Source organism: Astatotilapia calliptera, chromosome 3 (genome assembly GCF_964374335.1).
Source record: "Astatotilapia calliptera chromosome 3, fAstCal68.1, whole genome shotgun sequence".
NCBI classification, from domain to species: Eukaryota; Metazoa; Chordata; class Actinopteri; order Cichliformes; family Cichlidae; genus Astatotilapia; species Astatotilapia calliptera.
The window spans coordinates 46869193-46897108 of NC_137424.1; the positions used below are offsets into that span (position 1 = coordinate 46869193).

The following is a 27916-nucleotide window of genomic DNA, read 5'->3' on the forward strand; positions in this document are numbered from 1 at the left end:
TAATTATTTTTAAAATAAAATACTCAGAAATCCCTGTTACTGAAAACAAATGATCTCATGGTCCTGGGCCGTGTTGGCCCAGTATTCTTAGTTCTCTTGTATTTTTGTATTCAGTTCCCTGTTTAGGTTCTGTTTCCTGAGTTGCCCTGTTATGTTGTTCCCTGTGTGCTTTCCCTTTGTGAATCTCACCCCCTGTGTGCCCCTCTATGTATTCATGAGCCCTTGTCCCCTTTCGTGTTTTATTCCATGTTTTCCCCAGCCTGTTATGTCTGTGTTCTCCCCGTGCTCTCTCCTCCTGTCTGAACCTCTGTGTACTTCCTGTTTGACTCTGCCCGTCTCCCGTCAGTGTTATGTTCACCCCGCCCTGTCTCGTTATGGTTATCTGTGTCAGCTGTGTTCCCCGTGTGTTCCCACTTTCCTCGTTAACCCTCTGTGTATTTCTGTCTGCGTCTCCCTCTGTTCGGCGTCGCGTTCTCCCTCATGTTGTGTGTTATTCTCCCCGTGGTTCCTGGTACATCTCATGTTTAGTTTTTCCAGTTTAGTTCAGTACTGTTTTGTGTTTCACCTTTAAGCCAGCATCAAAACCGTGATCTTTAAGTTTATCCCCGTGTCTGTGAGTCTGCATCTTGGGTCCTTCTCCTGCCTGCCACACAACGAACCATGACAAATGAAGTGTCCTGCAGAGTAATCAGTGATGATAATGATGTCTAACGTTATTGATCTGAACAGGAAATTTTATATAACTCTCAAGGCTGCAACAGCAGTGGTGTGGAAGGTGAGAGAAAGGGCTGAAGAGCAGGCACTGACTAATGACTTATTGGGAGAGAGCTGTATTTACAGTCGTGAGATACAAACAGAAGCAGTGCAGGGACAAAAGAAATACCTAAACTGGGAAAACTAAAAATCATACAAAGGAACAAAAAACCTGGGACAAACCCAGTACATGACACATAAAGACCTGAGATATGGAACATGGAGCCTGGAATGCAGAAGGACAGGGGGGATAACAGGCACACAAACCAGCAAGAAACAGGACAACACTGATCTTAAATACACAGGCAGTAATGAGGGAGTGAGAAACAGGAAGGAAGCACAGCTGGGTATAATTAGAGATGAAGCAAGAGGAAAGCAAAACTAGACACACTGCACACAGGATGGGCTATCAAAAATGTTTTTTTAAAAAAATAAAAAAATAAATAAATAAAAAGGAAGCATGACATTCATAAAGATGCAGAATAGACACTGAGACATGAAACACAGGGAAGACGTAGAGACAGAGAAACAAGACAAGCATTTGACACATGGAGACAAAAAGGAAAACAAGGATACAGAACAAAACCTTCACTAGAGACATGACAGCAAGAACACAGCGAAAGGCACAGAACAGAACAGGAAACCAGAAAATATCAACACAGAAACCCCCAGAAAACAATAATTCAAAGAATATAACTTAAACCAAAACACAAACAGTGGGTCACCAGAGCCAGGACTGTGACAACAGCACATTCATTTCAGGTTGCCAAATCTGCTTTCTTTAGGATTTAAAATGTAATATAGTTTAAGCTTTGACGTTGACATGTTTTTATAGAAGTCATTTTGCTTTGACATTTCCAATCAGCTCACAGAGAAACCAACACACACACAGTCAACTACAGCTTATCAAAATGTCAAAGTACTCGAGCACTACGGCTGCAACTGTTCATCGAGTAATTCTCATAAAACGATTATAAAAAAATCTTTCCCCTTTTTTTTTGCTTTGATGCTTCGTTTAACAAACAGCTCTGTAGAGTTCAGTCGTCACCATGTGAACTCGAGTGTTTCACCCACATTTGCATCTATAAATAGACCTGCAATAGAAACATATTAAGAAGCACGCCTGTGGATAAAAAGTATGACAACACTGAACGCATGCAGCCCCCAGTTTTCCTACAAAAACACTCATAAAAAACAGCAGCAGTGATGATGATGCTGACACAGTTTAACATGCAGTCAGTCTGCACACATGGAGCAAAGAGGTGGAGCTGTTACAGAGACGGTGAGCTCAAGCTGAGTGAAAGAAAATCTGTTTCTAGTGTGTAAAACAGGAGCGCTGTTCCTGTCTTCACCATTAAAACCTTTCCTGGGAAAAAGCTCAGAAGTCCTTCATCACCTGATCAATGAACTCTGACTTGAGGAAAAGTGAACTTTTTAGCTGCTCCATCCACGGCTGTTTGTTTTACACAGGAAAAAAATTCTGCATTAAAGATGCAGAAGTCACATTAAAATATGCAGATGAACTGTTAACTTGCCCGGTGTCATGTTTAAATCAGGCAGCTCACAGAAGGCTCACAGCAGCTCTCCAACATTTTATACCAGTGATAACTGCAGCAAGAAGGGAGGAGTCTAAAGGGGGGCGTGGGGTGTACCATGACCATATTTATTCCAAGGCTTTCATTACATTATTTTTCCAATTTAAAATAAAGTAATACAAAATATTAATACAAATGCTTTAATATTTACAATTATAAATATAAAGGTTTTTTGCAGTAAAACTCAGACACTGACCTGGGGCTGTTAGGTTGGAAACTGAATTATTATTAACATCTGCATCAGCAGAACCTCGTTTACATCAATGCAAGAATTTGCCTGAAAGGACAGAGTAAACCTCATTACGCTGACTTTTTATCATTGCAACCAACACGTAGTCTGCACACTGAAATTAATTCTAACACTAATCATTCAAATAATTATGATAATAAGCTGCTGCTGGAAACAGTGATGTCTTTGTTTTTCTCAGTTCGTAACAGGATCACAGTGAAACTGCAGCACAGCTGGTCTCAGATATTCACTGGTGAGACAATCACTGTCAGATGTGAGATTCAGGGAGGTGAAGGAAAGGTGTGGAAATATGAATGGACAGCACCCAACACAAACAGCCCTCCAACATCCAGTGAATACAGGATCAGCAGAGTTTCAGTGTCCCACAGTGGAGACTACAGATGTCGGGGTAGCAGTGACTATCTCTTAACAGGATGGAGTGATGCCTTCAGACTGACAGTTTCATGTGAGTTGGACCATGATTCATGCTGACATTTCATGTTTTCATGTTTACATCTGTCTTAACAGGAAAACTCCAACAATGATCCAGCTGTCTGCAGGCAGCTCAGGACAACAGTTTTTCTCACTGTACAAACAGAAAGGAGAGACACCATGGAGGCTCTTAAAATATCAGCAATGTAAAGAGGAATGTACAGAGATGACAGTTTGATAAGAGGATGATAAATCAGTGAAATCTTTAGTTTGTTAAACAGTCTAATGTGTCACATGCAGGGAAACTAATTAATTTTTGTGTTTGTAGATAAATTACTCTGTGAATGTTTAAAGTGTGATTAGTGCTGTAAGAAATGTATTCTTTATGATGATTTAATTTGTTTAATGGTTTTGTTTCTTCAACAGCAAGTAAACCCAGAGCCACACTGACAGCACAAAGTTCAGTCATACCAGCAGGGGGCAGTGTGACACTGAGCTGCTCTGTGGAGGGCTCTGCTGGCTGGAAGTTTGACTGGTTCAGACGTGATTCAGTCTCTTCTAAAGCTCAGCTCATGAGAGGAAATGAAGCAAACAGAGTTATTAGTGTCTCACAAGGAGGTCTGTACCACTGCAGAGGAGGGAGAGGAGATCCAGTTTACTACACAGAGGACAGCAGTGATGTCACAGTTACAGAAACTTGTGAGATTAATTATTTTATTTCTACCAGACTAAGAGGTCATAATATGTTCTGTGCTAAGAACTTTATTCAACAACTGCAAGTTTATTAACCCTTAAATAGGGAAAGTCTTTAGTTTTCCGTTCATTAAGATTACTTGGAGAGGCGAGAAATGGAAAAATAGAAAACATTTCTCGGCCTTATTTTTGATCTTTATGTTTCTTTTTGTCTCTAACTTTTTCACTTCATTACTTAAATCACGCTGCTGTTATTGTGTATATATTTATTTATATTTCTTCATACATTCTTATATAGTTCTATATTGTGTATTTTGTTGTACAGTTATTTTATTTTCAACTTTAATTTATATATTTTATCTTATTCTTTCCCAGTTAAATTTACCCTTCATTCTAATTTGTGTTGTACAGTTATCTCCTTTTTAACCTTAATTTATATCTTATTCCTTCCTAGTAAAATTTACCCTTTTTAATTTTTCATATTTATTTCCTATCTTATTCATAGCTTTTTCCTTTTTTGTGTTCTTTAGGTCACGAGCAGTTGTCCAAGCATTTCACTGCATATCGTACTGTGTATGACTGTGTACGTGACAAATAAAATTTGAATTTGAATTTGAATTTAACTGGATATTTTTCTGTGAACAGTTCCCAGTAAGCCCACTGTGACCCTGCAGCCATCCTGGACTCAGATATACAGCGGTGAGACAGTCACTGTCAGATGTGAGATTCAGGGAGGTGAAGGAGCTCAGTGGACGTATGAATGGAGAGCAGCCAAGTTAAACACACCTCCAACATCCAATGAATACAGAATCATCAGAGCTACTGAGTCTGACAGTGGAGGATACAGCTGCCGGGGCAGAAGGGACTATTTCTTCTCAGAGTGGAGTGATATCATCACACTGACTGTATCATGTAAGATCTTTCATCCAGAGTATCTAAATAAGGAAAAAGCACTTCTTCTTTCTTACAGCTTTATAACTGTCTTTCATGTTGGTCAGTAAAATGTTTAGTTTTTATTCCAACAACAAAAACCTGAACAGCAGCTTTTTATTCACAGTGAAGAGAACAAAACATATGAGAGTAACTTCTCTGCTGTGCAGCTCTAATACATGAAAGATGAAATGCAGAACAAATGCTGGATCTGTCTCAGCTGCTCCACCACATCCACTAAGAAACATTAAATCCACTGATTGTTCCTCATGTGTGTTTTTAACTTAGAAATGCAGCAAATTAAATATGAAAGATTAGTGTTGTGTTTGTGTGATAGTTGTACAGTTTGTTGCAGCTTCACCATTAAAGTTATGTGATATTTATTATTTCCATATTTCCACCAAGTTATTTCAACTGGTTTGATTCAGTCATTGACTTTTGTTCTTTTTCTAAACTGAACTGCAGATAAACCAAAGGCCAAACTGAGAGCTGATAACACAGCTGTTCCAGTAGGGGGCAGTGTGACCCTGACCTGCTCTGTGAACCCATCATCATCATCTGGATGGAAATACTACTGGTACAGAGATGAGAAATCCTCTGAAGCCCTGACCACACAAGATGCAGTTTTCCACTCAAATGGACAAATCCGTGTCTCACAGGAAGGACTCTACAGGTGCAGAGGAGGAAGAGGAAACCCAGTTTACTACACAGAGGACAGCCAGTCAGTCAGGATTGGGAAAACTGGTGAGTTCAAAGTTAACAAACCAAAAATCACAACAGTTTGTAAAAATGTGTTTTTATTAGTACATGTTGAGATATTTGACATGTTTAGATAGTCTCACTCTTAAAGTTCATCATAAATATTTGTGAGTCAACATTTTAGTGACATTGAATTGAGTTAAGAGACGAAAGATTGAGAGAAAATCTTTGTTGAACAGATGAACCCCGTCCTGTCCTCACTGTGTCTCCATCATGGCTGAGTCCTGGAGCCTCAGTAACTCTGAACTGTGAGGTTGAACATCCATCTGCAGGATGGAGCTTCTACTGGTATAAAGCTGTTCCTGATCTATCAGAGAAATCCTCCAGTTATGAGCTGCTACCTGATGGCAGTGGGACTGCACAGGACTCCTACATCATTCATGGACAGACACACACAGCAGGATATGTGTGCAGAGCTGGAAGAGGAGACCCAGAGTATCACACTGATCACAGTCAACCAAAGTTTGTCTGGTCTGCAGGTCAGTGTGATTCTGTCTAATAAGTTGTCCCATCACTGTAAACCACCAAGATTCAGCTCATCATTTTTTTTTCTAATATTAATTTGATATTTTGAATCCTAACATCTGTGAGCTTTGTCTCTTCCCTGCATGTTGTTTCCAGATGTTCATTCAGCAGCGTCTCTCACAGTGAGTCCTGACAGAGTGCAACACTTCACCTCTGACTCTGTCTCACTGACCTGTGAGGGAAACTTCCCTGAGTGGAGAGTGAGGAAGTTCTCTGAGGACGGCCGACTCTCTGACTGTAGGAGAATGACTGGATCCACATGTGACATCAACACATCAAAGTCAGATACTGCAGTGTACTGGTGTGAGTCTGGATCAGGAGAGTTCAGCAGTGCAGTCAACATCACTGTACAGAGTATGTTATTATACATTTACTTCTTGGATTTGAATGATTTAGATGTCACATGAACATTTGTCCCAGCTTTGCTGTATGTGTGTAATTTATCTGGAGAAATAGCGGTTTTTAAATACACAAGATCAGATCTTCATGATGAGCATTTGTACAATCTGTTCTTATTATTGTTTGTCAGCTTTTTCTAAAAGTGTTCACCAGCTGATGTGACTGAAACAATTGTGTGTGATTGTGTCACAGATGATGGTAATGGTCCTATCCTGGTGAGTCCTGTTCATCCTGTGACTGAGGGAGCTTCTGTTAATCTGAGCTGCAGTTTGAGAACACAAAAAATACTTTCCAATGTGTTTTTCTATTACAATGACAAACTTATTCAAAATGATCCCCGAGGGGAGCTGAAGATCTCTGCAGTGTCAAAGTCTGATGAAGGTTTCTACAAGTGTCAGTACTCAGGAAGAGAGTCAGCACAGAGCTGGATGTCAGTTAAAGGTGAGCAGGATCAAAAAATCTTTTATTTTTTTCTGTGATTTATAACAGATGAATTATTTATATTCACGTACCTCATGTACTGCAAATACGAGGTACATGTACATTGTTTCATCAGTAATGTTTAGCATCAGTTTTATTTCTTTATTGAAGTACTTTGTAAACTTCGTTCATCTTATTTTATTAAGTTAAATAATTTATTAAAAATTAGACATTCTCCTTTACAGTAGCTGTGTCCACACCTGAGAGCTCTTCATTTCCTCTTCTGATGATCTTTAGACTAATTCTTGGATTCATGTTTATTTTCCTTCCACTGTTGTTTTGCTGCAGACGGTCCAAAGGTGAGACCTTTTTTTGTTTTTTTATGTTTTTAAAAATTAAAATAAATAAAATTAGAAATTAATTACATTAGTATAAAAGCCATAACCATGTTTAAGCAAAAGTCTTTGTCAACTACGACCCTGAAAACACACACAGCCACAAGGTTGCAGCTGAGCAGCAGCCCTTTTATTAGCCACACACATTGTTGTTTCAGCTACCGAGGCACAGGAAGCAGACACTCCTTGGTGGCTTGCTGCTCACTTCCCTCCTTGCTCGTCACTGTCAACAACATAAAACAGAACCCAAAGTCAATTACCTGGCCAGGCACACCTGTTCCTTGCCCTGCCCCGCGAGCACACTGCGTCACCCCTCCTATGCAGCAGGCCAGAGACCTGCTTCATGCGGTGGAGCCACTGCCGCAGGGCATGGCCTGAGCAGAGGGTGAATGGCCGTCCCAGGAGGTAGTAACGAAGGGAGTCGACCACCCACCAGATTGCCAGGCACTCCTCCACTGTGCTGTAGCGGGTCTCCCAGTCCGTGAGCTTCTGGCTGATGTAGAGAGTGGGACGGTCGACTCCCCTTACCTGCTGGGACAAAATGGCCCCCAGCCCTCTGTTCGAGGCATCTGTCTGCAGAATAAAAGGACACCCGCTGCACATGCTCCGCCCAGGTGTTGCTGTAGATGATAACACCATCCAGGTAGGCGGCAGCATATGCAGCGTGCAGCCACAGCACCCACTCCATAAGGTGCTGAAAGGCGGCGGGGGCTCCGAAAAAGCCAACCGAAGTGTGACAAATTGGTACAACCTGTACGGTGTGGAGAAGGCTGTTTTTCCTTAGACTCCACAGACAAGGGAATCTGCCAGTAGCCCTTGGCCAAATCCAGCGTCGTTAAACAACGAGCAGTGCCTAACCTTTCCAGGAGCTCGTCGACCCGGGGCATTGGGTACTAGTGATGGGATTTCCGGCTCTTTTTAGAGAACCGGCTCTTTCAGTTCGGCTCACTAAAAAGAGCCGGCTCTTTCGGCTCCGAACCGGCTCTTGAGGTTGTTTTGTTGCTTTAATTAATTTATTATTAACAACAATATAAAATTATGCACAAAAGGCATTACGTGAATGCACCGTCACGCCAAGCTGCTCTATGAGAGAAGTACGGCCGGGTAGGGGGGAGAACACATCAGCAATGCACTGTTGCAGTGCAGCAACATCCGCTCTCTGGGCCTGTATGAGATGGTCATCACAATGGAGGGAGGTGGGAAGAGCAGCGGTTTCAGCCTCTTTCCATGCTTTAAGGAGGTTGAGGTGGTAAATCTGTGTAGCTCCTCCCCTGTCCAACCGTGCTACCTCATAGTCAACATCCCCCACTCGCCGTGTGACCACAAAGGACCCTCGCCACTTGGCAAGTAATTTGGAGCTGGAGGAAGGGAGCAATACAAGCACTTTGTCTCCTGGTGAAAATTGCCTGAGCCTAGTCCCTCTGTTGTACAGGCTTTGCTGATGCTGCTGGGCCTGGAGCAGATTTTCCCGTGACAACCTCCCCAACCTGTGCAGTTTTGCTCTCAGGTCCAGCACGTATTGAATCTCATTCTTCGCGGGGCTCGACCCTTCCTCCCAGTTTTCCTTAATCAGGTCGAGCACCCCCCCAATTCCTTCAGTGTGTGAGACATGAACGACGTGCCCATGTCAGTATTTCTTTCAGAATACCGACATGGGAGATAACATGGCGAGAGAACACAGGAGCACCTCAGGGATGTGTCCTCTCGCCACTCCTCTACTCCCTCTATACTTCAGACTGTGTGGCCACCCACGGCTCCAACACCATTGTGAAGTTTGCTGACGACACAGTGGTGTTGGGTGCTATCTCCAACAACGATGAGGCGGCCTACATGGATGAAGTGAAGAATCTGGCATCATGGTGCCAGGACAACCACCTCCAGCTGAACGTTGGCAAGACCAAGGAGCTGGCGGTGGACTTCAGAAGGAGTCAGCACAGAGACTACAAGCCCATTATCATCAATGGAGCTCCAGTGGAGAGGGTGCAGTCCTTCAAGTATCTTGGTGTCCACATCTCCTCAGACCTGATATGGGCTGCCCACATTCAGGTCCAGACCAAAAAGGCTAGGCAGTGCCTGTATCACCTACGACAACTGAGGAAGTTCAGGGTCTCTCCAAAGATCCTCAGGATTTTCTATACAGGCGCTGTGGAGAGCATCCTCACACAGAACATGACATCGTGGTTTGGGAACAGCTGTGTGAAGGACCAAAAAGCTCTCCAGAGAGTGATCCGTACAGCAGAACGCTGCTGCAGGATTGCTCTCCCCCCGCTTCAGGACACCTACACCAGGAGATGCCGGACTAGAGCAGCGCAGATACTGAAGGACCCGTCCCATCCTGGCAACAAACTGTTCCAACTTCTGCAATCTGGTAGAAGGTTCCGCATCATCCGGGCAAAGACAGAGAGACTCAAGAGGAGCTTCTATCCCCAAGCCATCCGGGCCCTAAACACACACACCCGCCCTCTCACATCACTATAATTGACTGAGACAGGACTCTCTTCCAGACACTCTAAACCAAGGCACAATGTACATTCCAAATTCCTTTAATTTTAAATATGCTTATATTGTCTATCCTGTAAAATAGTCAGATGTCTATTCATATTAATGTACAGAATTCACCTGCTTGCTGCTACTACTGCACATTCACCCAATGTGTATATATATATATATATATATAACACCCAGCACGCCCCTGCGGGCGGTTTATCCCTCAAGCTCGGGTCCTCTACCAGAGGCCTGGGAGCTTGAGGGTCCTGCGCAGTATCTTAGCTGTTCCCAGGACTGCGCTCTTCTGGACAGAGATCTCCGATGTTATTCCCGGGATCTGCTGGAGCCACTCGCCTAGCTTGGGAGTCACCGCACCTAGTGCTCCGATTACCACGGGGACCACCGTTACCTTCACCCTCCACATCCTCTCGAGCTCTTCTCTGAGCCCTTGGTATTTCTCCAGCTTCTCGTGTTCCTTCTTCCTGATATTGCTGTCATTCGGAACCGCTACATCGATCACTACGGCCGTCTTCTTCTGTTTATCTACCACCACTATGTCCGGTTGGTTAGCCACCACCATTTTGTCCGTCTGTATCTGGAAGTCCCACAGGATCTTAGCTCGGTCATTCTCCACCACCCTTGGGGGCATCTCCCATTTTGACCTCGGGACTTCCAGGTTATACTCAGCACAGATGTTCCTGTACACTATGCCGGCCACTTGGTTATGGCGTTCCATGTATGTCTTGCCTGCTAGCATCTTGCACCCTGCTGTTATGTGCTGGATTGTCTCTGGGGCATCTTTACACAGCCTGCACCTTGGGTCTTGCCTGGTGTGATAGACCCCAGCCTCTATGGATCTTGTACTCAGAGCTTGTTCTTGTGCTGCCATGATTAGTGCCTCTGTGCTGTCTTTCAGTCCAGCTTTGTCCAGCCACTGGTAGGATTTCTGGATATCAGCCACCTCCTCTATCTGCCGGTGGTATACCGTGAAGGGGCCTGTCCTTCCATGATGGTTCCTCGTCTCCCTCCTCTTTCTTGGGTTTCTGCTGCCTGAGGTATTCACTGAGCACTCGGTCAGTTGGGGCCATCTTCCCAATGTATTCTTGGATGTTCGTTGTCTCATCCTGGACTGTGGTGCTGACACTCACCAGTCCCCGGCCCCCTTCCTTCCGCTTAGCGTACAGCCTCAGGGTGCTGGACTTGGGTGAAACCCTCCATGCATGGTAAGGAGCTTTCTTGTCTTTATGTCAGTGGCTTCTATCTCCTCCTTTGGCCAGCCTATTACCCCAGCAGGGTACCTGATCACGGGCAGGGCGTACGTGTTGATGGCCCGGATCTTGTTCTTACCATTCAGCTGACTCCTCAGGACTTGCCTGACCCTCTGCAGGTACTTGGTGGTTGCAGCTTTTCTAGCGGCCTTTTCATGGTTCCCATTTGCCTGCGGGATCCCCAGGTACTTGTAACTGTCCTCTATGTCTGCAATGTTGCCTTCTGGTAGTTCAATCCCCTCAGTTCTGACTACCTTCCCTCTCTTTGTTACCATCCGACTACACTTCTCCAGTCCGAACGACATTCCAATGTCATTGCTATATAGCCTGGTAGTGTGGATCAGTGAATCGATGTCTCGTTCACTCTTGGCATACAGCTTGATGTCATCCATGTACAGGAGGTGGCTGACAACTGCTCCGTTCCGTAGTCGGTATCCGTAGCCAGTCTTGTTAATGATCTCACTGAGGGGGTTCAGGCCTATGCAGAACAGCAGTGGGGACAGAGCATCTCCTTGGTAGATCCCGCACTTGATGGTGACTTGTGCTATGGGCTTGGAGTTGGCCTCTAGTGTTGTGCACCACATCCCCATTGAGTTCCTGATGAAGGCTCTTAGGGTCCCATTGATCTTGTACAATTCTAGGCATTCCAGTATCCAGCTGTGGGGCATTGAGTCATAGGCCTTCTTGTAATCAATCCAGGCAGTGCACAGGTTGGTCAGTCTGGTCTTGCAGTCTCGGCTGACTGTTCTGTCTACCAGTAGCTGGTGTTTTGCGCCTCTGGTATTCTTGCCAATTCCTTTCTGTGTCCCGCTCATGTATTGACCCATGTGCCTGTTCATCTTAGCCGATATGATGCCTGACAGGAGCTTCCATGTAGTACTGAGGCAGGTTATTGGTCGGTAGTTGGAGGGGACCGGTCCCTTCTTGGGGTCCTTGGGGATCAGGACCGTCCGACCTTCGGTTAGCCATTCCGGGTGTCTCTCGTTAACTAGCAGCTGGTTCATTTGTGCTGCCAGACGCTCGTGGAGTGCAGTCAGCTTCTTTAGCCAGTAGGCGTGAACCATGTCGGGCCCTGGTGCTGTCTAACTCTTCATACTGGAGACCCTTTCTTGGATATCTGCCACTGTGATGGTTACTGGACCCTGTTCAGGGAGGTCGCTGTGGTCTGCCCTCAGATCCACTAGCCACTAAGCATTGCCGTTATGGGTTGCGTCCTTCTCCCATATGCTCTTCCAGTATTGCTCGGTCTCCAGCCTGGGTGGTGCTGTTCTCTTATTATTATTGTTCCCTTGCCACTGAGAGTACACCTTTGCTGGTTCTGTGGAGAACAGCTGGTTTATTCTCCTGCCTTCTATCTCTCTGGTGTACCTCCTCAAGCAGCTGGCCAAGGCTGTGAGTCTTTGCTTGGCAGTTTCCAAGGCCTCAGGTATGGACAGCTTGCTGTATTTCTTATGCACCTTCTTTGTCGCACCTTTCTGCAACTCCGTTAGTTGGCTAACCTCCCTCCGTGCTATATACTACATATATATATATATATATATGTTCTTCCTCTACCCCCCCCCCCCCCCCCCCATTTTTGCACATGTCGAGGAGCGTGTCAGGCTACATTTCACTGTGTGTTATACTTGTATAACTAGGCATGTGACAAATAAAGAACCTTGAACCTTGAACCTGAAACAGTGCCTGCGCCACACTTTTCGCCAAAATGGTGCGCAGCAGCACTGCTTCCAGGTATTGTATTGCATAATCCACCAGGACCAACACAAGGCGATAGCCGCGTGCACGCCGGTGGAATGGCCCGATGAGATTCATACCAATGCCTTCAAATGGGATCTCCATCAATGGCAATGGGCGGAATGGCGCATTTGGGATGGCTGGCTGGTTAACCAGCTGGCATTCTGGGCACAACACGCACCTGTGGCGCACACCACCCCAAATGCCCGGTCAATAGAATCGGGCCATTATACGCTCCAGAGTGTTCTCGCATCCTAAATGCCTTGCCATGGGGTTTGAATGAGCCTCCTGGAAAATCGTTTCCTGGCAGCTTTGCGACACCAACAACTGGGTAGGGATTTCATTCGTGCGAGTGTTGTGACTCACTCAATAAAGCCGATCATTCCGTAATCGGAAGTGGGGCCATCAATATCTATCACCTGGTCGTAGGCTGAGCCTAGGGTGTCGTCCCAAGACTGCTATAGTGGAAAATCTTCCATGGAGTCTATAACGGGAGGCAGTTGGGCCTCTGTAGAGGTCCCCGCCGCCTCCTTCCCCCCAGAGTCAGTGTCGGTCGACCCCGCGTCACTGCAGACATTACATCAATTTATAGGTTGCGATTGCATCTCCACGTATTGCCCCAGGAATCTGTGAAACCCCGGCCAATTTGTGCCCAAAATTAGGGGATGTGACAGGCGCGGACTGACCGCCGCCTTTACTCTAAGTGTTTTGCCCCTAAATTTTAAGAGCAGCGACACTACCGGATACTTGTGAATATCCCCGTGCACACATTTCACCTCCACCCACTCTGCCTCCAGCAATGCCCTGGCCGAACCAGAATTTGGTGAACCAGGGTCTGCATGCAGCCCGTGTCCACCAAAGTGTGGCGTATACCCCCTTGACATCTTACCGGGATGTGGTACGTCCCTCCTGGACCGGGGGCGGGTGCCGGAGCCCCGGCGACGTGGAACACCTGGCCCACTTCCATCAGTCTTATATTACATTTTTAATAAAGGTGCTGCTAATGAGCAGACTCTAAATCAGGATGAAGTTCAGCAGCAAGTGTACTCCCCTCTTCTTCATGGTTAGTTTTTCATGTAGTTTCAAATATTCTGATGCTATTTGCAACAAGACTATACTTAGTAAATCTGCTGCAGCTTTTCATATAAATGTTATTCAATAATATTTGTTTTTAAATTAGGTTCACAGACATGAGCTGACTGATTTTCTCTGACCTGCAGGTGATCTTTGTGTCTATGAGACAGTCAGAAGATGTGAAAACACTGAAAATGGTAAAGTATACACTTTCATTAATATAAAGCTTGTGGAAGCTGAATGATTATACAATAACTGTGTTTAACATGAAAGTCAATAAGATTATTATTTCAGGTCCAGCAGAAGGTGATTTCACCAATGTCACATCCGTGATTCAGCTCAAAGTCATTAGGAAGACAAGTGAGTGCACAAAATTTAAAATTTAAATGCAAAATATACATTGGTAATTATTCTCACTGATAGGTTTTATTTGATGTAACGGTTTTCCAAAACAGTTTTTTATTTTGATGTAATGAAAAAAAAAACAATGCATTTGAACGGGTAAAAACAAAGCTGAAAAGTAAGAAAACAAACAAACAATAAAAAAACAACAACAAAGCTAAAAAGTAAGAAAAAAAAAACATTGAGAAAATAATAGGGAAGGGAGGAAAAACAATTACTAGGAGAGCCACAATGTGTAATTCTCGTCGAGCACTTTATGAATTACAGTCCTGGTCACCTCAGTGACGCAGGCGTCAGTTTCTTGCAGCGTGGCCTCAATGTCGCGGGCGTCTCTGAGTTCAAACAGATATGCCTGGGCAACGCCTCTGACTTGAGCCGCTGGTGGTGAAAAACCCTCTAACCGCAAACTTTGCAATAATGTGTTGGTGAAATGCCCATTCCATAATCTTTTGCAGAGTTCATCATAGTACCTGAAAAAGTAATATTTTTCCAGCGGGAAAAGACAAGAATGTCGTCTCTGCGAGGGGTGGGAGACCTCACATCCTTGACAGACTTCTTGCCAGTGTTTCTGGATTAGCGAGTTAATAAGGTACTTGACAGTTAATTTTGTAAGTTAAAAAACAGTGGTGGGGAGCAGACTCGCCGCCTTGTCGTTGTCCATGGCCGAAGGCTGTCTTGCCGGGGTGGGGATCGATGTCTTCAGGCTCTCGGAAAAGGGCCCGGCATACAGGGTCGCCCAAAGCCCAGAGCGAGGCACCGGAGACTGAAGTGTTGCCGGGGGGTCTGGTCTGGGGATTGCCAACCGAGAGCGGCGAGTTGCAGATGGCTGGGTGAGTTCCAGCCTTGAGGGGATGAGGGCGGCGGCGGAGTATCTGGAAGCATAGTGGCCGGAGACGTTGAGGCTCTGAGGTGGGGTAGCCAGAGCCATCAGTGGACTCGGTGGTGGAGTAGAATCAGCTGGAGATGCAGCAGAGGGGGCTCCGAAGCTATGGTGAGTCATGATTGTTTAGATGATGTGGAGAAGAAACGAACGTTGTGGTTTTTAAAAGGACTGGGAGAGGAGGAGGCGGGGGTGGGGGAGGGGTAAAGGGGCCGGATGAGGGGCGGTGCTATGTAGAACGTGGCGGCGTTTTTCCAACTAGGACCAGTTCAATTGTAGTTTTACTCAGCTTAAAAAGCTCTAATATTTTCCCACTCTTTTCGCCCACCATCTTCAACCAGTCCTGAGTGGGAATTCGAAGCATGGTGTTGAAAACACCAGACTGGGTGTTTGAAAAGTTCAACACAAACTCTTCCGTGTGAGCATCATCGGTTGTATGATGATGCCGACTGGCTCTACAAAACCACCGACAAAATGGCGTGCTTTTAGTCTCCCACTGCGTGTATGTGACTGTTTTTCTCACCATGTTTAAAGGTCGGTGCTGATGGTGTTGCTGGTTGAATGTCGGAAATGCGTGGGCCTCTTTGAAAGCCGGATGCGTCTGCGTCTGCTGGTCCCTGGTTCGCGGTTGCTGCGAACTCGTTTGCCGCAGGCTCTTCTGAACTTCAGGGGTGACGATGAGGGTCAAAACAGCCCAGTCAGAGGAAGTAAAGGCGATCCGTGGTGTTAGCGGGCCAAAACTTTCACCTGCTTTTAGCTCTCTAAGGCTAAAGGCGTAGCCCCAAAACCCGCCGGAGCTGAGATGGAATCTCTCCTCCATTGGATTAGCATGGGCTGGCTGAACCCTACAAAGATGCAATTGTGTGAGTTCTGTTGGCATGGCGGAGGCTCTGTAGCTAGTTACTGGGGTCTGAGAGACCACAGTGAGGTTGGCAGGTCTGGTGTCCATGTTGTTTTAAGAAAAAGAGAGAAAAGTCTTTTTTTTCTGGGAGAAAAAAAAGAGTTAAATTTAAGATTATTTATCCTGAACGAGAGCAAGAGATTGCACCTATCGCAGATAAGGTAAATCAGACCTGTATCCGATTGGCTAACCAGGGTGCGGCGGTAGCCGCCCACTTGTTATGTGATTGGCAGCGGGGCGAAGTTAGGCACGCCTCGGAGGCGGAGTTGGTCTCCCTCTTTGAACGAAGAGCCAGAATCATTAAGGAGCAGATACAGAGCGAGTAACAAGGGGAAAAAATTGTGCGCTGGCTGTGGCTTGGTGCGAGTAAGAGGGACGGAGAACTTAGGCTGTGCGCTGAATTTGGGACGGAGCTAGTAAGAGGGCTGGTTTGAAGAAAAAAGACTAAGGATTTTTTTCAGGAGTATTGCCTGTTATCGAATATAAGGTTTTGGGAATAGAGGGTTCCCTAACAAGTTATTCTAGGAGTTTTTTGTTGCGCGTATTTGGATAAAAACACGGAGGTTTTTTTCAGGTTTCCTGCTTGTTTGCCTAAGGGTTGGGTGGGAGCCGCGGTGCGCTGAATTTGAGAAAAAAGACTAAGGATTTTTTAAGGGTTTTGGGAATAGAGTGGGAGTGCCTATCGAGTTATTCTAGGTTTTTTTTGTTGTTGTACATTTTTTGGAGAAAGACGGAGGATTTTTCAGGAGGTTTTTGCTGGGAGCCGCAGTGCGCTTATGCTTGGGGTAGTTTTTCGGGGATCGTGAGAGTTTTTTGCCACTCGGACTTTGATTCTAAATCTCCTTGTTCGGATTAAACAAATGCAAATAAATTGAAATAAAGTTTTCCAACAAGGCATGCAACCTGTATCTCCCGGCATACTGAACTAGGGCTGCCACAAACGATTGTTTTGATAGTCACCGATTATTTTTGCAATTAGTCGACTAATCAGATCATGCATCCATTGGACGTAAAATGTACAGCTTATTGCACCGGCATACATCTGCTCTTATATAACTATCATTAGCTTACAGCTTTAAGTGTTTAAGGTATGTGCTAACTAAAAATAAAGACAAGATGATAGTTTATTAAATTTTAATGAAATTTGCAGATTGTTTCGGTGAGTTTAATAAACTCCTTGCTATCTAAAATATAACGGGACACCGGAGTATATTCTCGAGCATCTCACACTTCTGATAATCAGTTGTCTGCTTGACGTTTATTCAGCTGTGTAAAAACTATAACTTTAATCTCAGCCAAACCGATTTACTCAGGAATAAATAAAATCCTAAAAAAAAAGCCAAACAATAACATTTTAAGTTATCTAAGTGACTTAAATATGTTTAACCTGAGTAGCGAAAGACGGCGGTAGGTTTGAAAACGATTTGCCCGGAGTCCGGGGTTCTCACCGGCTCTAGTGAGCTTTGCCCCCGGCTAGCTATTGAGCTAGCGGGTAACAGACGTCGGAGCGCTTTTGAAAATATGTGGTGTCTTGATAAACTGAGCAGATATTTGAGGTTTACACAGTTACATTCTTGCCTGAAAATATGTTAAATGTTTATTTTGTGACCCAGAAAGAATAATAAGAGTAATATTAAAACTAACTAGCTGCCGCCATTGTTGGAAACTGAGCTGGGCTGCGCTATGAATTCTGGGACACAGCTTCTTCTTCTTCTGGGTTTAACGGCAGCTGGCATCCTTGTACATACAGTGCTGCCATCTTCTGTTTCAGTCCGTTATTATACTCTTAAATCCTACTACTTATTCCTGCGTCTTTTGTGATCTTACAAAGCTTCAAACGACGCGTCGACTATTAAATCAGTCGTCGGCGATTTTGATAGTCGACGTAATTGTGACTAGTCGACTAATCTTGGCAGCCCTATACTGAACGTTACAAAAGCACAAGTTTAACTAAGCACTTTTACTCTGGTTTAAGACATTTTCACACACACACACACAAGCACGGACCCTGACACAGGCGCGCGCATGGGCGCGCACAGACACACAGGCGCGGGGCGCGCACGCGCGTGCACATGCACTGACCCACCACCAGATGGCGTTTTTTAAGCATAAAAAGTAAAAAACTTTTTAATGGCTTAAAATTAAAGAATGCTATTTGATATAAAAGCTTTATTTTTTAATAATCAAATTATTTTTTTTATTTTTTTGGAAATAATGAGTTATGAACTACCATAATTTGCTGAATATCATAATTTGCTGAATATCATAATTATATTAATATCCAGAGGTGGGTAGTAACGAGTTACATTTACTCCGTTACATTTACTTGAGTACGTTTTTGAAAAAAATTTACTTTTAAAGTACCTTTTTTGCACGATACTTTTTACTTTTACTTGAGTACATTTGTGAAGAAGAAACGGTACTTTTACTCCGCTACATTTGCAAAATTCGACTCGTTACTTTTAAAAAAATGATTAGTTTAACACATTAGATAACATGCCGCCAGTGGAGTTTCCGGTAACTTTTTTACCAATCAGATGTGGCTATGCAGTCACATGACCAGTTTGAAACTGTGCCGGGCAGAGCAGCCCAAACGTTTCAAAGAAGAAACATGAAAACATGGCAGAGCCAATTGTCTACGCTAGAGCTGAAAAGGATGAACACCCTTGGCCTCATATACAAAGAATGTTTCGCATAAAAGCAGTACAAAAGAACAGCTATGTCTTCAGTGTCGGTGTCTTCAGTGAGAGCCAAAACAACAACTTTTCAGCGTGAAACAACTCAACTCATGTAACCTGAGGAAGCGGTAAGTTTTCTCTAAATATCTTTTTAGCTGTAGTTAGCTGGATGTCAGTCTTATGTTACAGCAGCTGTGTTGAGCTCGAGCTGCGAGTCATATTTTCGGCGCTACGTTGTAGTGAGACAAATTTGTGGGGTTTTTGTGCAGCTTCGGCTGTCCTTTTAACTGCTCGCTGGTTAGCTAGCGTGAGCTATAAGCTAACAGCTCGCCTAGTTAATGACGCTGGAGTTCCACGCGCATGCAAACAGCTCGTCTCTACTGCTTTAACTGTTAAAACAGAAGGCAATACTGCGGCTAGCAGGATTTATTATGTGAAAAAGCAGCTTGTTTAGTTTAAACAGTCTGCATTAAGCTGGGCAAACACTGTGCGATTTTTTTCAGTCACGTTATTCAGCTCCTGCTCAAACTGTACAATTGAATCGCAGGGGTTAGAAATTCATAGGTCACGATGCAGGGTCTCACACTATACGGCCTGATGCTCTGATGCGACCTGAGTGCTCAAACTGTGCGTCCATAACATGAAGCTTATCATACAAAATCTGTCTCTCGCTCTCCCTCTCTCTGTCTTACAGACACACACACACACACCATCAACTTTGCTAAATTACTAATGGAAAACATTGACCAGGCAGCTGCAATTGAGCAGCAATGTCCATCCAACTCTTTTCATGGTTGTTGTAGTCGTCACAATTTTGTGAGGCCACATTGCAAAGCCTCGGATACAGAAGCGTAGAGCTGCCACCCAGCCAAAAGAAAAATAGAAAAGTGAAAAGTTCTAACAATATACTTTTCATGTTTGTACAATATACTATCATGTTAGTACAATATACCTTTCACGTTTGAACAATATAATATCACGTTATTACAATATACATAATTATCATGTTCGTACAATATAAATATTATATAGGCTACATCGCAGCTCCAGTCACGGCTTCCATCAATGTCTTTCTCATCTTTTCCCAGAGTAACAGCCAAACAGGAGGATCTATTGGCTAGCACTGCTTAGCCTTGCATGCATTCTTATTTTGAACTTAATCTGGAATTCATTGCAAACTGTTTGTGCGGGATATGAATGACAGGATTTTGTTTTTCTACAAGAGTTAGTAAAAAACATCTCCAGTGTGATCAAATCTTCTTGCTAAACATCTGCAGCTTAGCAGTGTATACAGCACTATAATGACCAGACCTAATTCTTTTGAAAACCATACATCTTTCCACAGGTCTCAACTTCATCAGACATTACCTAGACTCAGAGCTGGATGATGCCAGCACAAACAGCAGCCTAACCGACTAAGATGATGGATCCATGGGGTCAGGAAAGCCAGAAGCAGGGGAACTGGAGAGGTACCTTTCATGTCCATTCACTGGAGGTGTGGATCTATTGCATGGCGTTCCTCACATCAAGAAGCTGTTGATCAAAATCAATACAGCTCTTCCTGCATCTGTAGCTTGTGAAGGACTTCTCAGTCATGCAGGACTCCTGTTCACTGCTGAACAGTTACAGCTTCACAGCAAGAACCTTGAGAGCAAACTGCTGCTGAAGCTTAACCATCACTTCACTAAGTGAAGAAATGGCACATTTTTGCTAAATATGCAGAAATAAATGTACACCCATACAATTTATGGTAAACTGAGCTGCCTTGTATGTACATATGTTAAAGTTGCCTCGTTGTAATGTTTTCTCTGAGGCTGCTGTGTCATTTGGAGCAAAAATGAATATAAAGTTTACAGCATATCTTGTCACTGGAAATTGTTTGCACTGTTTATATATTTATATTATTTACTGTAGGTATTGGTGAAAAAAGCTTGATGTTGTGAAAAACTGAAATCTGGAAAAAATTTTCTTGATCTTTTTACATATATTCCTTTTAAAAATACTAAAATTTGTATATTTATTTATTTTTGTTTGTCTGATAGCATTTATTTATAAAATAAATCAGACATTTCAAACAGTTACTCGCTACTTGAGTAGTCTTTTCACCAAGTACTTTTTTACTCTTACTTGAGTAACATTTTTGAAGACTACTTTTCACTTTTACTTGAATAATAATATTTTAAAGTAATGCTACTCTTACTTGAGTACAATTTTTGGATACTCGACCCACCTCTGTTAATATCATAATTTTATTTATATAATATTTTTATGAATATCATATTTTTATTACTTCCTTTATTACCCCTGAGCTCACGGATAATTTATTGGGACCATAAATCACTCGGTTTGACATAAGGGGTATAATATCACTCTGTCTCAGACTTAAGAGTCACTACCCCCATTCATTTCCCCCACATCATATTCACTGGTTGCCCACAAGTGCTCCGAGATATCCAGCAGTTCTGGAGAGTCTGGGTTCCACCTGCTAAATACAGAGAGGATTTTTTTTTTGTTAGCAGCTGCACAGTTCACAAAACACTAATGTTTAGTGTCAGATGCTTACTAAACACCTCATTGCAATGTTTCATCACTGGAATGTGAGTTTCTTCCCCAGGTCTGTACTGTTGCACTCAGTTTAGTCACAGACCCAATCATGTTATTTAGCTTTTAAAATAAAAATATGTGAGATGCTGTCACGTATTTGACTTGACAAAGCAAGTTCAGGTGTGTGTTTATGTCTAGGTGCAAGCTTCACATACATCAGAAACAGGAACCACATTTAACCCTTTGCAACATTCTACTCACTTGTGTTACAATCAAATGATCTTTCCCTGATCTAATAACAATCAACTAATTTACATATCAATTCTCATCCCACTAAGTTGACAGGACAAGATGATAATAGCTGGTCTGCAATCTTTAATCAGTCCCACATCATATTTAGACTTGACAGGCCATCGGGCACCTCTGTGAGCAGTGGATAAGAGGAGTCTGCATGGGGTGGCCTGCACTAAATAAGGATCAACAGTGGGATCCACCAGTTCAACTGAGTGAACATAGTGAACAGTATAACAATAGACAAAACTGTTTTATAAGCATTCAATTTTTAGGGAGAACAACACTTTTGGGTCCTCCCTGACCTGCCAATCGCAAGATCTGTTACAATTGTGTACAGATCTGCCCAGGTCTTCCCACCTGTAGTCAGTGGACCTAGCAGGGGAAATGTGTGGGGTGGATGCATCCATTATAAACAACCTTTTGTTCTTTAGTGAGTGAAATCGCAAGCGCAGCAAATGTAAAGCTCTAAAATAAGCATTTCACTGTTAGTTTATCATTTTCAACTCTGTACCACTCCTTCTCATGTCTCACATCAGGGCCCTGCGAAGCACAGTGAGAAGTGCAGTGCAGGCTGTCAGCAGCCAAAACAGGCATCTGGAGGCATGCAGTCACGTGCTGTTTATAAAAAAGCAAAAACAAAAACAACAAACAAACAAACAAAAAAAAACTTTCAGTGAGTGGCCCTGCCCCCAGCTTCCATGCATACACGAAGGCAGGGGTCACAGGGCTGTATTTAACCATTGCATAGTCACATTCTGACTGTGTGATTGTAATGCCATCATGGCAGGAGATCAAATTTATGTTTAATTTACACATTAAGTAAATTTACTGGACATGAGTCTGACCATGGAAAACTGTTTTAACTTTTGGCCCTGTCCGTCAATACAGGACAGGGGAATGGTGAAATTTTCCCTTTGAACATGCCCTGTTGCAGAGACAGAGTGGGAGTACCTTCTAACGTTGGCTGGAATTTCAGGGAGGGTGAGAACATAACACAGAGTGGCTCCGGAGTCTACAAGAAATTCCACCTTCTCACCACACACAGACATTCCATGCATAGGCAGAGATTTATAAGCTTAAATGTACATATGCGCCCTTTGGATTGCATGAAATGCGTTCAATGTGTATGTGTGGAGCATTTTGCGTATCAGCATGAGTACTTGTTAGCAAAGCATTCTTCATTGCATCAGCATGTGTGTGTGTGTGTGCGCATCACTTCATCCTGAGTCAGTGTGTGTGTGTGTGTTCGTGTTTTTGCATCACTTCCCTGTTCTGATGTCTTGGGCAAACCACGGCCTGAAGCGCCCCCTGGGGTCCTGCCCTCCTCCTTTCAGTTTGCTTACGACCACTGCTGCTGCTGGTCACTGCACCGTCCACCCTGGTTCTGACCCAGATTGGGGCAGTCCTTTCTCCAGTGTCCATTCTGGCTGCAGGTGAAACATGCATCTTGATCTGCGTTTTGTCTCTTCTGCAGTGGCTTTTGACCTCGATTGCTCCTTCTGCTCCTGCCACGCCACCCCATGCTGGTTTGCCACGGCCTTGTATAGTGTTAATGCAGCGTTGCAGAGGTCAGCATTCTGATGCTCTGCCTCTCTTTTGGGCTTGACGTCACAGCTCTTTCAGCTGAGGCCTGTCTGGGGATCTCCTCCCGTGTAGTGAGAGGAGGCCTTGGGTTCAGCGCCCTCCGTCTCCGCTGGGTGAGGTGCCCCTCCTGCAGCTCTGTTGGGGTTTTCGGGTTGTTGTGGTGGGTCCAGCTGCTGCAGCGGTGGGTCAGGGTCACGTCAAAGGGGGTCGAGGGGAGAGCAGGAGTCCAGGTCAGCTTCGGCTTTCTGTGATGGGGCATGAGCACAGAAAAAAAGGGTAGAGGTGCGTGAACAGGAAAATGATGTGTTGTGTGCTGTGTTATACAGAGGCGGGAGGGGCGCTGACACGGGTTCTGTGTCAGCTTTCTCCCTCTCTCCTCCTTTCTCACCTTTTTTTTTCGAAACTGCATTTGTAGGTTAATACACTCTCTGCTTATTTGTGTGTGCGCATTGTTTCACCTTGCTGTTTTTTAATGGTGACGTGGGCAAACCACAGCCTACAGCTCAATCCAGAGTCCCTTCCTCCCTTCCACCTTCAGTCCTTTGGCTAGGGGTTTGTGATGAGGACAGTCTCTCCTAAAATGTCCCTCCTTTCCACAGCTGTAGCACTTTCCTCGGCCACCTTCAGGCACCCACACCCTGGCCCTGACCCCACCTCGCCGTCCTCTGCCTCTTCCCCTCCTCTCTCGTTGGCCTGTGCTTCCTCTCAGCACGTGGTGGGGGTCAGCACTTTGTTTTCCCTTTTTTTGTTTTCTTTGCGCCTCCCCTCTCTGGCTGTAAAATCTATTGGCATCAGCTGGTTCACCTCTGCGCTGTTTGCAGGCGTATAAAGCTGGCCAGAGACGGTTGTTCAGCATTTTCATGGCATATGTGTTCTCCTCCTTGGGGTGAGGTTGAGGTGGGGGTCTTTGGTGGTTACACAACAGCAGTTGGGCTTGTTTTTGGAGGGACCACGCTCAGTTCTGGAGCTGTTATTCTTGCCGCGGTGGTTTTGGTTGCCGGGGAGGACGGGACTCCAGATCGGAGTGGCTATCATTGCTGCTTCTGCAAAATGACATAAAAAAAAACAAGGTAGTGAATCATGGCTTGTATGTGTGTGTAGTGGAGCTGCAGACTTAACAGGGCCTGTCTCCTATCCATTTCCTTTTTCTCCCCAAAAAGGCATCTCCTTAAAAGCTGCTTTTCTCTCGCGTCTCTCTGCTTCCTCCATAACACATCTCTTTTCATCATTCATCCTTAGCACACCAGCCAATTTAGCCCCTTTCTTTGTCAACATTTCTTTTTCTTTCTCACAACTTACTTCATGCCTTCTACATTTTATTTATCATCGAGTCAAAGATTTAGTTCTTTCCTTGGCCACCCGGTGGAGCGTGTGTGACAGTCCACGCCCCGGCCCTTAACTCAGCTGTGCCGACTGTCTCGGAGGATCCGGATCCCATGTTACTGGCTTAAGCGTCCTTAGCGAGGCTAGGCCTAGAACTTCCCCGTGAAATATCACGGAGGAGCACCCCATCTCACCCATCCTTGGGCCTGACCAAACAGAGAACTTAAGTGACTTATATATATATACACAAAATACTATAGGCTGGACACAGCTCACCGGTGCAGATTCTTTTGGATGATCTCGGTGTGTCGCTGAGGACTCGCCCCACAGCTACCCCATTTTGAAGCTTTGGTGGGACCGAGGATTGACTCTTTCCCTCGGCATGATCAGCCGTCTTTGGGGTCGTTCCTCAGCGCCCACACTCGGAGCATCCTGTTCATGATGCCAAGCTTGTTGTGGAATTTTGTAAATAAAGTCTGCAACACGGAAAGAGCTGTGGTCAAACTATTTATTACTGCGCGCAGGAGAGCCAACACACACATCAAACATTACAGTTCACAGTCATCCCAGCTCTGCCCCTGGGACGTCTCAGCTCCTCTTTTATACCCCCCCCCCCCCCCCCCCCCACACACACACACACACACACACACACAACTCTCTGTATCTTTTAGTTACAACAGGTTTCTGTCCCACGGGCTGTTGCTGGGCAGATAGCAACCCCCACTGTCTTTTCCCAGGAAGCTCCTGGCACCTGTCATCTTGGGAGTTTCATCCTTCTACGCCCTAACAGTTCAAGGTTCAAGGTTCTTTATTTGTCACATGCATAGTTATACAAGTATAACACACAGTGAAATTAATAGACATCTGACAGTTATAGACAGTTAGCAGATAACATAGTGAAACATCATTAAGCAAAGCTAAGCAGTTTTTTTACGAGGTCATACTGACACACACACACACACACACACACACACACACACACACACACACACACACACACACACACACACACACACACACACACACACTTTATCTAAGCATACAAAAAGGTTATACCAAATCCTACAGTGAGATTCTAAACACATAAATCCAAATGTGAGGATAAGCTAGAATTTTTCCATAACCCCAAGAAAATCAAAGGTGAGCAAAGTCTGCCATCATCTCCACTGAATATTGTTCAACATGTTTATCTGCTCTTAAAATGTAAATCTGTTTATTTTACAGTTTATATTTATGTATGCGTAAGTACTCATTACATGGTTAATAAAATCGATCATACTTTTTATCTTTGCATTAGTGGACACATCCAGTTTCCTCCTGGTTAATGATATTATTGTTCTCAATTATCTTCTCTTCATTCACAGGAAAATCAAGTCCTGCAGCTGATGCAGCAGTTTATTCTGAAGTCACATCAGGAAGCTCTCTCAGTAATTCTGCTGCCATGCAGGCTGATTTATTCTTCACAATATTAAATGTCTTCAGCTCATAATATCTTTACATGTTGGAAATCACTTTGTCTTTTTGTGCTTGTCTTACAGGTCAGTGAGGAGAGCTGTAGCAGCAAAGCCAAGAAGAAGCTTTTTATGAAGCCACTCTTGCTCCTCTGCTGCCCAAATATCAGACATGCTCAGCTTTATGTGCAGTTACAATATTACATCATAATATCATATAGACATATTGCTCTCTTTTAGTATCAAACAAATGCAGGTGTATTAGGTATTAATATTCATGCTCTTTATATTCAGTTTTTTCATAAAGATTTTGTAATAAACCTTGAATGTATCTAACATGTTCCAATAGCAGTGAGAACAAAGTGTGAAATATGTGATCTTTAGTATCTGACAGCACAACTTAAAGTCAGTGTTTGCAGTGTTTCACAAGTAAATACTGATATGGGCACCAACAAATACTTTAACTGTGTTTGTCCAAAGATCTCGTACATTATATAAATAAGAATTATATCATAGGCAGTGAATACATTTGAATGTATTTCATGTATATTTTTCTGATCATTAATAAGGTAGAAATAAAATCTTTTTACATTGAAACATTTTGTTTGATTTTCGTTTCCTGTATGAGATTATCCACAAACTAATAACACAACCACTTAAACAATTTGTATCAACATTGTCATGGAAACCTGAAATAAACAGGTGTGAGTATTATCTGCAAAGCGGTCACTAACAGTACAGAGCATGACAGCAGTCTGCATGTATCTGACACAGACGACTGTGAAGTAGAACATTTACAGAGAGAAGCTCTCTGTGTGCTGCTGTCACAGGATGCAGTTAAAGGAAAAGATAACTTGTACATGTGATATAACTTGTACATATATATATATATATATATATATATATATATATATATGCAAGTCTCAAGTAAAAGTCCAAGTAAAGTCACAAGTCTGAAATTTTGAATTTCGAGTCTTTATAAAAAAAGAAAATGAAAAAAAGCATGTTGCAGTTATATGCCAAATGTAAATATTAGACCATGTAATTTTTAAATCTGTGTTTTTCTCAACACATGACAAAATAGTGAACTTAGAAAATATACACAAATTGTGAAATTGCACCTCTTTAAAATGCAGCTCAATTAAACCTAGCTCCAAGAATAATTTTCACCGACAGTTCTGAGATAAGCTGCATGTTATTCTTGGATGCGGTTGTAGGACCGGCTTTAAAATCGCATGACAAAAATATCATACATAAATAAATGATATTTTTTTAAAAATATCATTTAAAAAAAAAACTGCATCACCAACGTAGCCTGGAGAACATTTGATGAAGTCAGCTATCTCATCGTAGCATATTTATATGCATATTTATAATTCAGAATCAGAATCAGAATCAGAAAGGGTTTTATTGCCAAATGTTGAGCAGGTTTACAACATTAGGAAATTGCTGCGGTGCTTCAGTGCAAACATACTGTCATAAAAATATAAAAATAAGAATAAGAATTAAAAGTGCTAAGTGGATAGATATATACATGATATATACATGAGTGCAGGTGGTGATCAGTGCCAAACATGGAATGATGCAGTGAACACAGCGTAGGGTCATGTGTTAGTGGTGGGAACAGTCATACGGTTATTGTTCATGTGTCCGACAGCAGAGGGGAAGAAACTGTTCTTATGGCGAGAGGTTCTGGTGCGAATGGACCGGAGCCTCCTGCCTGAGGGGAGCAGGTCAAACAGACTGTGTCCAGGGTGAGAAGGGTCAGCTGTGATCCGAGCTGCACGCCCCAGTGTCCTGGAGGTGCACAGGTCCTGCAGAGATGGGAGTCTGCAGCCAATCACCTTCTCAGCAGAGCGCACAACACGCTGCAGTCTCTGTTTGTCCCTGATAGTGGCTCCAGCGTACCACACGGTGATGGAGGAGGTGAGGATGGACTCGATGATTGCAGTGTAGAATTGCATCATCGTCCGTGTTGGCAGGTTGAATTTCTTCAGCTGCCTCAGGAAGTACATCCTCTGCTGGGCTTTCTTAATGACGGAAGTGATGGTGGGCTCCCACTTCAGGTCCTGGGTGATGGTGGTACCCAGGAAGCGGAACGAGTCCACAGAGGTGATGGGGGTGTCAGTCAGGATGATGGGGGGGAGTGGAGCTGTGTGCTTCCTG

At 43.8% G+C, this 27916-nt stretch overlaps 1 protein-coding gene and 1 long non-coding RNA gene across 2 annotated transcripts; both read left to right on the forward strand.

The window, feature by feature from the left end:
• The first annotated feature begins 2757 nt into the window (after positions 1 to 2757).
• On the forward strand, positions 2758 to 26347 carry LOC113018957 (Fc receptor-like protein 5). The gene is made up of 10 exons (XM_080295485.1): positions 2758 to 3047; positions 4355 to 4614; positions 5571 to 5870; positions 6013 to 6270; positions 6508 to 6756; positions 6981 to 7094; positions 13840 to 13890; positions 13988 to 14053; positions 25664 to 25726; positions 25838 to 26347. Exons 1-10 carry the CDS (start codon positions 2758 to 2760, stop codon positions 25843 to 25845), a joined length of 1659 nt encoding a protein of 552 aa, XP_080151611.1. The 3' UTR covers positions 25846 to 26347.
• On the forward strand, positions 17541 to 21999 carry LOC145425438 (uncharacterized). Its single transcript, XR_013906122.1, has 2 exons — positions 17541 to 18682; positions 19900 to 21999. It is a non-coding gene; the product is annotated as an uncharacterized LOC145425438 (long non-coding RNA).
• Positions 26348 to 27916: the final 1569 nt, after the last annotated feature.